The sequence below is a fragment of the Schistocerca piceifrons genome, chromosome 2 (assembly GCF_021461385.2).
Source record: "Schistocerca piceifrons isolate TAMUIC-IGC-003096 chromosome 2, iqSchPice1.1, whole genome shotgun sequence".
Classification (NCBI taxonomy): domain Eukaryota; kingdom Metazoa; phylum Arthropoda; class Insecta; order Orthoptera; family Acrididae; genus Schistocerca; species Schistocerca piceifrons.
This window is the reverse complement of record NC_060139.1, coordinates 491,022,793-491,034,890: the sequence shown is the minus strand read 5'-3', so window position 1 is coordinate 491,034,890 and position 12,098 is coordinate 491,022,793. Positions and strand designations below refer to the sequence as shown.

The following is a 12,098-nucleotide window of genomic DNA, read 5'->3' as shown; positions in this document are numbered from 1 at the left end:
AGCATGATTACAGGCGACATTCACGACAAACACGACAGTAGTTTGTCTTGTCAGAAGTGTCTGAGTAAACGTGGAAAACTGAGTGTACAGTTTACGGATGCGAAGTTGTACACAATCCATCTGTTATTGTCATTGGAAGTCAGTTGATTATCAGTATGCGTCTCAAAGAAAATGATCCTGGAGCTGCTCAGTACGGAAATTTTATAAATTATTATCAATTTCACCCTACGGAAGCAAGAATAAAGTCCTTACCAACAGATGTTTGGAATGTTAAGGCAGGCGAAGACATGCTTTGCCTCGATGTGGGATCTAACTCGGGGGTAATTTTATTTGTAATACGCTCATTTCGTTTTTGTTCCTTTAATATGTTCAATTTGTACCAGCATACGATTACGGTCCAATTACATGGTGCTAAGTACTAGAATCCATCTTTTCTTTAAAATGTAGGTTGTTTTAGTTTGCCTATAGTGCCTATGATTTCAGAGAGTTTTGGGTTATTTAAGATCCTCCAAACAAGCTATTATGCACATGATTTTTCATAAATACTTGTTGGCCCCAATGTGCTGTTGTAACCCATACATTAAGATTTCATTTTTAAGTCTCTTAGCTCACTGTGATTGATTATTGTTGAATTAATTGCAAACTGAAGTGAAACTTGTCAAGACTAGAGCTGGGGTATGAAGTGTCCGCCACACCTGAAATTTTGGTGGATCCATAGCATAGCCCAAGTTGGTCTACCCTGGAAAGTGGTTTAGAAATGGTGAAGGCAAAAATTTTAAATGAAAACTAAAGACTGTGGTAGCAGACTGATCTTTAACATAAACCTGATGTTTTTCTGGGTCGACAGAAGCGTCCGATCCAACGCGTCGGCTTTGACCCGTGACGTAAGGGTGTTGTCGTGTGTGACGTCATGACGGCGCGGAGTTTGGTTTGAGTGTGGCTGTCTCCAGTTCTGTTTTATCTTATTTTATTTACTTTTCTGATCTGTTCGTTCTATCTCGTGAGATTTTTTTAAATTTAAAAACACTTATTACTTATTTTAATTATCTGTTTCCTCGAATTTCTGTTTTAGTTTATTATATTTATCTTTCTGATCTGTTCGTTCTATCCCGTGAGATTTTTTTTAAAAAAAAGACAAAAAACACTAATCAGCTACTGATCTTCTACGGGTTGCAGGGGTTACGACCCCTGGGGACGTGGGTGGGTATTCATGCATGGCTGTTTTCACTTACACGTTGTAGCTACGCAAGGCGTCTAAATTTGTTTATATTTAGTTTGCCCTCCACCCAAAACACCCCATTTCCCGCGCTTGTCCCGTTACTGTCATTACACTTCTTGTGGGAAGTGTGTGTGTTTGTTTTTGTTTCCGCCATATTTGTGACGTCATGGGTCAAAGCAGACGGGTGGGATCGGACGCTTCCGTATTTCCGTTTTTCTTTTCACCCCATATTTAATGCACTTTTTGTTATGAAAACTAACACACCAAGGTAAATCCAGAAGAGCTGTACTATGTAATAGATGTGTGATGAGTATTTTGGTGCATATTATGCACATATATCATACATCTATTATGAAAACTTCAGTAGGGGAACACTACATAAATCTTATCAGATTTAAACTTGTATTTTCTAATAGCTGGGTCCATAAGTTCTCATTGCTGAGCCTGTCTTGTTTGCCTGAGATCAATTCATACAGATAAAAAGCAGCTAATTGAATATAAATGAATGTCACTATGATTTCTTTTCTCATTTTTGCACAATTCAACTGTTTTCAGAGTTGAGAATGTACCAAACTCCTCAACTGGTTGTATCCAATAAATTTTTAAGTAATTGTGCCATTGTTAAAAAGTTTAAGACAAAATTGGTGATACTTCCAACTCTTGCAATAACTGTCTTTAAGATTTAATCAACTGGCTCTTTAATGATAATATCCAGTTATAATTTCAGAAACTGACTTCAGTATTTGTATTTACTAAGATTTGTTCAGTACATTTATGTCAACTAGTACTTTATGTAAAGAGCATATAGTTTGAGTCCTGGTTTCAAAAACTTGGTACCGTATGTGTTTGGGACTTTACGTGACATTGATTTTTGGTGACGTGACTGAATAAAATCTTCTCAGCCTTCCACCCATGTCAAGTGGCTATATATCCACGAGCTTTCAACTAAGTGCTCGTTGCCAATTATCGAATGGTAACTCTGGTGTATAGTTGCTGCTCTCATGTTTAGGCTGTATCGCTGTGGTTGTAGCTGTGATGTCACCAGTACTTAGATCATTACTGTATAAGGCAATGCTTTTCTCAGATGGGATGGAAACATATGTCTGAGCAATCATCTTTTTCATTCATTCCACATGTACTATTGTTCTTCACCACCTCAGTCTCAAATGTCACAAAGAAGCTAATGCACAGGTGTGGATTGCTTTCACAACTTTTTCCCACTTGGACTGGTAACCTGTTTAGTTGTTTGACTTCTCTGGCATAGAGCAGTGTCATTGATTTGTGATCTGTAGCTCTTCATTGCTTCAATAGATATTATGGAACACCCCACTGAAAATCGTTTTCATGCTCAATTACTACAGATTGACAGGCATTTACTGGTGTATTCCCACTATAAACACACTACTGTGGATTAGGCCTACTTATGTGACTGATAGTTGCTGAAAATTTGAAGCTGTCTGACATGTTGAAATTAAAAATTTGTTTCTAAAGCCTCTATGGTCTCACTCGAATGTGGAATTGCATGGTCTTGACTCATATAGTTGGAAGATTCATTTGTGTTCAGTATTCTTCCTAGTGCTGAACCACCAAATCATCCCAAAGATAACTTTCAGTAATAAAACTAAAAGTTTGAATGATGGACTTAAAAGGTTGATAGGGACAAGTATGCAAAATATCCTGGAGAAACAGTAAAAGCAAAAGTTTTCTAAAGTCTACCAAAAGCATCACCTCTCAGAAGTTAAATCTGCGTGTAGTATCCCACACCACTTTGGCATTGTCTATAGCAGTCTGGTTGCATCGAAAACAGATATTTTCTGGTACTGGTACAATAAACAGTATCCAAAATAGTAAATGTTTCAAGAATTTCATTTGAGATTATTGTTATCAACACTGCTGTACATTTATTTGTAATGTTTAAACACGATACTCTTTGCTAAAAGGTTCCATACAACCTTTACCAGAAGGATGACCTCCATCATAATGAAATTAAAGATGGACTGTCCTAGTTCTCAACTGGTTACCTCATTAGATATATGCATACTTTTGTGATAATGTGCACCTCCCACTTAAAATAACAGCTCTCATTCCATAATATCACCTTAAGAAACTTTACGCAATAAAGTCCCCTTTGGTGTTTACAGTAGAGCACACCTCATTGATTTCTTTAAGGCGCCCAACCTCTTGTGAAATCTACATTCAGTTGCTTCACTAGCTTCATTCCTCTTGTTGTAATAAACACTGTCCAGTTTGATGTTGTTAACCTCTGTTCTTTCCAGGCGCATTACCTAACATTAAACATTCAGCTCAGTAAATTGACGAGTGTGTAACTGTATTCAGACATCATACTTAATTCCACAAACCTCTCTTTTACTATTTTTTTCTGTTGATGCAATACATTTCAATAACTCTCTAGAAGATGTAGCAAATACAAATCTTAAGACAGTGCCAACTGTTTTCCCTCCTTCCCAGTCACATCATACATAATCATCCTTATTTGCCCAGTCCACATCTTAAATTATAACATTCTGCCATACCAACAAAACCACAGGAATTGGATCTTTCCCTTGACCTACATAGCCCAACTGCAACTATCGATGGCAAAAAAACACAACATCTCCAAAAAGTGGAATTGCACATTTCCTTTGACCTGTGTAGCTCAACCACAAACCCAATCATCCCGGCCGCCCCATTGTAGCTGGTTACCAAGCCCCCACAGAATGTATCTCTGCCTACGTAGATCAACACCTTCAACCCATTACATGCAGTCTCCCATCCTTCATCAAAGACACCAACCACTTTCTCGAATGCCTGGAATCCTTACCCAATCCGTTACCCCCGGAAACCATCCTTGTAACCATTGATGCCACTTCCTTATACACAAATATCCCGCACGTCCAGGGCCTCGCTGCGATGGAGCACTTCCTTTCACGCCGATCACCTGCCACCCTACCTAAAACCTCTTTCCTCATTACCTTAGCCAGCTTCATCCTGACCCACAACTTCTTCACTTTTGAAGGCCAGACATACCAACAATTAAAGGGAACAGCCATGGGTACCAGGATGGCCCCCTCGTATGCCAACCTATTCATGGGTCGCCTAGAGGAAGCCTTCTTGGTTACCCAGGCCTGCCAACCCAAAGTTTGGTACAGATTTATTGATGACATCTTCATGATCTGGTCTCACAGTGAAGAAGAACTCCAGAATTTCCTCTCCAACCTCAACTCCTTTGGTTCCATCAGATTCACCTGGTCCTACTCCAAATCCCGTGCCACTTTCCTTGATGTTGACCTCCACCTGTCCAATGGCCAGCTTCACACGTCCGTCCACATCAAACCCACCAACAAGCAACAGTACCTCCATTATGACAGCTGCCACCCATTCCACATCAAACGGTCCCTTCCCTACAGCCTAGGTCTTCGTGGCAAACGAATCTGCTTCAGTCTGGAATCCCTGAACCATTACACCAACAACCTGACAACAGCTTTCGCATCCCGCAACTACCCTCCCGACCTGGTACAGAAGCAAATAACCAGAGCCACTTCCTCATCCTCTCAAATCCAGAACCTCCCACAGAAGAAACACAAAAGTGCCCCACTTGTGACAGGATACTTTCCAGGACTGGATCAGACTCTGAATGTGGCTCTCCAGCAGGGATACGAATTCCTCAAATCCTGCCCTGAAATGAGATCCATCCTTCATGAAATCCTCCCCACTCCACCAAGAGTGTCTTTCCGCCGTCCACCTAACCTTTGTAACCTCTTAGTTCATCCCTATGAAATACCCAAACCACCTTCCCTACCCTCTGGCTCCTACCCTTGTAACCGCCCACGGTGTAAAACCTATCCCATGTACCCACCCACCACCACCTACTCCAGTCCTGTAACCCGGAAGGTGTACACGATCAAAGGCAGAGCCACGTGTGAAAGCACCCATGTGATTTACCAACTGACCTGTGATGCATTCTATGTGGGAATGACCAGCAACAAACTGTCCATTCGCATGAATGGACACAGGCAGACAGTGTTTGTTGATAATGAGGATCACCCTGTGGCTAAACATGCCTTGGTGCACGGCCAGCACATCTTGGCTCAGTCTTACACTGTCCGGGTTATCTGGATACTTCCCACCAACACCAACCTATCCGAACTCCGGAGATGGGAACTTGCTCTTCAATATATCCTCTCTTCCCGTTACCCACCAGGCCTCAATCTCCGCTAATTTCAAGTTGCCGCCACTCATACCTCACCTGTCATTCAACAACATCTTTGCCTCTGCACTTCCGCCTCGACTGACATCTCTGCCCACTCTTTGTCTTTAAATATGTCTGCTTTTTTGTGTGTGTGTGTGTGTGTGTGTGTGTGTGTGTGTGTGTGTGTGTGTGTGTGGGCGCGTGCGCGCGAGTGTATACCCGTCCTTTTTTCCCCCTAAGGTAAGTCTTTCCGTTCCCGGGATTGGAATGACTCCTTACCCTCTCCCGTAAAACCCACGTCCCTTCGTCTTTCCCTCTCCTTCCCTCTTTCCTAAATCAGTCCAGGCAAATGCCGGGATGGTTCCTCTGAAAGGGCACGGCCGACTTCCTTCCCCATCCTTCCCTAATCCGATGAGACCGATGACCACGCTGTCTGGTCTCCTTCCCCAAAAACAACCAACCAACCAACCCTCTTTCCTGATGAGGCAACAGTTTGTTGCGAAAGCTTGAATTTTGTGTGTATGTTTGTGTTTGTTTGTGTGTGTATTGACGTGCCAGCGCTTTCATTTGGTAAGTCACATCATCTTTGTTTTTAGATATATATATATCACCGAAAAGAGGAAGCAATACCCCAACTAAAAAAACAACCAAATACCCATATTCATAACATGAATTAAAACACAACCGATCTACCATAAATATACAACTGTCAAAACATCACAGTTACTATAGAATAAAACCAAACCAGGAAAAAAATTACTTACCAACAAAAGCCTCCAGCAGTACCACTTAGGTTTGCAACTGCTCGCCTGCGCCCATGCTCACACACACACACACACACACACACACACACACACACACACACACACACACACACACACAAACTTCAGTCATATCCATGCCTAACTAAAAAGCAATAATTTTGTAGACTTCTTTCCGCACTACAAATATCAAACCAAGCAGACCTAACAAAATGCCAAACACACAGAAGAAAAACCTTAGTAACTTGTTTAAAACACTTCCACCACCCACATTGCCACACCAACTACCTACACTCAAAACCACATTAGCGAGTGACAACCAAAACTCAAATGAAGGAAATACTTCAGGTTAAACTCAGTATGTCCACTTCCACCACCAGAGGGCATCACCAAATACAACAACACAGTATCTACAAACACAACCAACTCAGAAACTCTGCACCATAGTGATGTCACACAAAACACCACCATTACGTCACAGGTAGAATCAGACACTTCCGTTGACCCCATGCAAGGAATCTAGTAACAAACAGCATTTTCGGTTCTAAGGAATTTTTAAGTTCAGTGCCCTGTCTCATCATCCTAAAGCCAATGAGTAGAAGAAGAAGGCACCAACAGTTTCCATAATATTTTCAGATCTGTAAGTAGTAAAGAATGAAGGAAAGTAATATAACAACATATCTGAGAATCACTTGCAGTTTATAAGATAGAACTTCCACTTTGGGCCATTAAGTGTAATTATAATAGCTGTAGAAGATATTTTATTACTTATGCTGTTATATCATGTGATATTTATCAGTTCCAGAAGGTTCATTGCTACTGTACAATTTTTTTAACATTATATTACATTTGGCAATGATTTCATTACCAAAAGTATAGCATTTCCAGAATAAAAAATATATGAATAATTTCTAATGTGTGATTCTAGTTCTCGGCTTTGAGCCATGACGTCATGAGTTTTGATGCAAAGCATTATTAAATGTTTTATGGGGATATGTTTGTAAGTGACATGATGTGTGCTTTTTAATTCAAATATGTCCTGAATTCCGAGGGTGTAGTTAGGCGGGAACCTAATAGCACAACGTAAATGTCTGTGAGTGAAATGCATAGCAATCATATTCATAATCAAAATTCTCATATATATTCCTTCCAAATTTGGCACCATGTATTCTAGGATATATTTTTTTCTGTATTACTTTGTCTAATTTAGCTGTATAGCTCAGTTCTAGTTTTAGAGTCTATGTTTAGTTATGTCCTGTAATTTTACATTAGGTGTATAGTGTGGTTTGCTTTAGGGTTTTTTTGGTATTAGCTCAGTTCTAGTTGTTCATTCCATGTGTCATTATTTTTCATGATTTTTAGCTATATCATGTTCCTACCTAGATAGTGTTTCCTATATTTTTCTATTACTGTGATCCCGAGGGTATTATAAATAGGAAATATCTGCTGAGATATGGTTTCTCCCCCTCTTCACCCTTCAGATTAGTGGAACTCCTCCATAGGCCTAATGATGAAATGAATGCTATATAAGGAGAGACTAGAAGATAAACTACATTGAGCACTGGGAGATAGCATTTACCCTTTTATTGATGAAAACATTAATATGATATTAGTTATCTGCAGGAGCATCCATGGTAAGATCCCAGAATTAATTTATCTTATTAATAACTTCATATTACTACAGTGATGTGCACATTGGAAGGCAGGTGGTGGGACAGTGTGCTGTAACAAGGGCCAATGCTAGTTTACCACATAACACACCGTGTGGTTGCACAATTCTGCCACATTTATCTGTAGCTTGTATATCAGGTGCACGTAGAACATTTAGCATTGATTTTCATGTTAGTGTGCTGTGAATGGTAAATCTGTTCAGTCAGTTTAGTGGTCATCAAGAGTAAGATGAAGGTAACACCCCAGGCAATACGTTTCATTGGTTATTAGTGAAAATAGTAACAACTGTGAACTGTATAGTGCCATGCATCCAGAGCAGCTGAAAGTAAAATGACCACTTAAAACCAGTTGCAGGAAAAGCAGATGTCAGACTTAATTCATTGGAATAATCTCAAGAAAATGTGACCCACACATGAAAGAGGTTGTTTACAAAATTCATTGATTCTAGATTGTAGCTGTTAATTCTGGAACCCAAACCAGGTAGGATTAATAGAGAAACTCCTAAGAGCAGCAGCTTGATCACAGGTTTTATTATGAAAGAACTGTGTGTCATTTTGTCATTTAGCTCTATTGACAAAAAATAAGAGAGATATGTGTCCTGGAGAGGGTTACTGCTAAAATTCCAAGTGTGTGTGTTCTAAGAAGGGTCAAGCAATATATTACTTTCACATACATTTCATAAAATATCAGTGAAAAGAAAACTGGAGAAAATTGAGCACTAGAAAACTCTGACTGGCAATCATTCTTCCCGCACATACGCAAAAATGGAACAGTAACTGAAAATACACTGTTCAGCCTTTTACATCAGCATGACTACCACCTTTTACATCGGCATGACTACCACCAAATTATCAATTAGGATGAATGGGCATAAGCAGAGGGTGTATACTTGTAACATGCAGTAACCTGTTGCAGAACATGCTCTACAACATGACAGTCATGACCTTGGTGCCTGTTTCACCACACATGCCATCTGGATTCTTCCCCCACACACAAGTTTCTCAGAACTTCCCAGGTGGGAAGTGCACTCTTATTAACTCATGCATGATGATAAAGCAGTAATCTCTATCTTGCATATTACACTGTCTTCCACCTTTAAGCTCTTAGGTTTTCAAATCTCATCCGATGCAGTAACCAACATCCTGTCCAGTAAGTCTCCCCTGACTCGCAGTTCTTTGTGACTTTCCCAAAATCTAACCTTTTTTCCTAGACCTCTCCAGTCCTTTTCCTTCAGCCCTCTTCCTTTCCCTTCAATGGCTCTGCCTTAAGGAGGAGCCAGTGGCTCAAAAAGCTTGCATAATTACAACCTTTTTTTATGTATGTAAATTGGTTGTTTTCTGTATGAAAAATTGAATTTGGTACACAGTATACCTTCAGTTATACATCACAATGTGCTTTGTGGAGTGGAAATGTACTACAGATGTTAGTCTTTAAATACTCACATTTTATCATAAAGTAATGTGTGAGGTTCTTTGTAGGGAAGTCAACTGGAGTATTTAGATTTTTTTGTAACAATTCTGGAAAGATGCAGTGCATTTGTTAAGGAAACATCATGTGTGATATTTGTTTGGCCTTTTCTAACAAGTAGACCTGATGGCAGATGTAATTCAGAGCTGTGCTGCTGGGTTCGTAACAAAATGGATGTTCCATATATGAAAGTCTTAACACAGATTGTCTCATGGAACTTGCACAGAATTCCTTGAAATGGAAGTGGCATTGTTCTTGTGAACCTTTGTTAGGTAAATTTAGAAAACTGGTATTCTAGGTAGACTGTGCAGCATTTCTATTGCTTCCATTGTGAGTGTAATTGAGATAGATTAGGACACATGTGGAAACATTCATTCACACTGTGTGTTCCATAGTTTCCATCAAGGAGGAGATCATTAAGGGATGTGAAAAAAGTGAAGTTTTATGTTAACACATGCTTCCAAAATATATGCTAATGACCAATTAAATCCCTTATGCTAATCTGCTCAAATGCAAGAAATGAAATGTGTTAATTATTAGAATCTTGTAAACAAGGTAGAGTGATGAAAAGTGAAATAATTTTACTGTGCATATTGAGGAGACAGAAAATGTTTGTAAGTTACATGTTTTTCAGGATTCCTGAGAGTTTTATGGATATTAGAATATGCGAAGGGCCATCTTAGGCAACTGATAAGATTAATTGAATAAAGAAGGGAAGAAATACAAATGGAAAGGTATAGATATCAACCAGACAGGAGAACTCTTCACACAAACTGAAAGAAAGGAAACTCAAGTGGTGAAGTATTTTTAATACTGGGACTAAATATTCTACTTAGGAGTGAGATAACAGCACATTTTAATAATGCTTTCTGTGTCCTAGAAATACACAAAATTGTTTTTATTTAGTGTGTAACGAAATTTGGCTTCTAGTGAATCAGTACCCTGTGTTAATTGGGTGTATGTGGGCATTTTCTCATTGGTCCTTGAAATAGAACACTAGTATGAAGTTCTGTCTCCCATGGGCAGTACAGTGGCTTATGGGCAACATATATGGTTGTATTCTGGCCCGATGAGACAGGAGTCTTGTCATTGCAGTCCTGGACTGCTACAAATGGACCAGACATTAAGTGAGGTTGCATATGACACATTTATTAAAATTTGCATCTATCACACCCTGAATCTTTGCAGTGTTAAAACAGCTGAAAGCTGATTCAAGCTAAGACATTTTTGAGGTATTACATAAATTTCTAGCACTGAAAATAGGGAAATGCTTTAGAAAAAAACTGAATGCTTTTCAAAGCATGTCACAAACTCATTGGTCTGAAGGAGGCTATTGTGGCAAGGCTTTTAAAAGCAATCTTTCTAGCATTAATGACGTTTTGAATAAAGTTCAAAATGGTATCAGACTTTGTAAATGGAGAATGGTATAAACAGAATAGTAAGCCATAATCTGTAGAAGCATCATAATTGACTGGAGAAGTTAAACTGTTATAGATTAACAGCTGTATAGAAGATTTAAATGTGCTGTGAGAAAAGTGGGTTGAAATTTTGCAAGAATATAATGCTTGAGAAGCATCTTGCACATAATTTCAGCCTTCACAGAAAAATGCTGCACGATAAAAAATGCTTTACAGACTGAAAAGTGTAGAGCAATATTAATCATCCTGAAAAGAGTTGAACAAACTATTTTTGATGTTGTTCTAGTCTGTTTTATAGCCAACCCCATAGATTGCAGTATAAACCAAATGAGATAATCCAGTTGATAACACAATGGCCCTAAATTTGGGAGGATGGAGGTTCATGTTTTGTCAAGTCAACCTGAATTAGGCTGTGTGTGGCTTTCCAAAGTTATTTTCAGCTTTGCCAGGATGTTTCTTTCAACAAGGCCATGACTGACCACCTGCTCTATTCTCGTTAAATACATTTATATATACTAACGTGACTGAAAATATAACTCACATTTTATCTCATCTCGCACACAGTGCACAAGCCATCATACAGTGCATGGTGGTGGGTACCTTGCACCACTGTGTCGTCTGAGTCTTTCATGGCAGCATCAGTGGATAAAATCTTCTCGGTTATCAAGCTGCATCAATCCCAGTAAAATTCTCAAGCTTTCAGTGCCTAGCTTCACCATCGTCATCAGGAGTAAAACTATTGACTGTTGGGACTGGCACTATTTCCTGCTTATATACCTACGTTTACAGCCACTGGCACCAATCAGAGCCGAAATGTCGAGTGCCCAGAAGGTGAGTTGGGCAGTTCATAGCAGCTCCGCCCCATGCCAGTGATGTCATGTGGCACAAGCGAGCCAGGACCACATTTGAAACTGTTGCTCCTGCCTCTCTACAAGCATTAAACATCTGCCGTTGCTTCCTTTCAACATTCAAAGTCCGCCCCCATGCCATACTTTGTGTGTAGCCCTGGTCGCTGTTGAACTTGGTGCTATTCATTCTGATCTTGGCCACCTCTTTTATAGCTGAGACCCAGTGCATTGACACATGAGTCAAAACTCTTCTGTCCTCAAACTAATTTGTGTCCGTTTTCAAGGCAATGCCCCACTATGGCCAACGTGTTAAGCTCCCTTTGCTTAATATGTCTCTTGTGCTCAGTACAATGCTCTGCAACTGTGTGAATTATCTGACCTATATAGATGCTGCTGCACTTGCAAGGGACACGATACACACTGGGCACACAAAGAGCTAAGTCATCTTTAACAGGGTGCAACATATCTCACATTCGGCGGCCAGGCTGGAACACTGGTCTCAATCCATGTCTCTGCAATAGATGA

The 12,098-nt window shown here is 39.7% G+C and overlaps 1 protein-coding gene and 1 long non-coding RNA gene across 2 annotated transcripts in view; one reads left to right on the top strand and one right to left on the bottom strand.

Moving 5' to 3' along the window:
• LOC124775126 overlaps positions 1–12,098 on the bottom strand; it is a 208,731-nt gene that overhangs the window by 28,971 nt on the left and 167,662 nt on the right. The gene's annotated exons all lie outside the window — the stretch shown is intronic.
• The window catches only part of LOC124775125 (probable RNA methyltransferase CG11342), a 30,341-nt gene continuing 18,284 nt past the window's right edge, over positions 42–12,098 (top strand). The window contains exon 1 of the mRNA XM_047249965.1: positions 42–320. Coding sequence (XP_047105921.1) covers positions 156–320 — 165 coding nt within the window. The 5' untranslated portion in view covers positions 42–155. The remainder of the gene's footprint in view (positions 321–12,098) is intronic.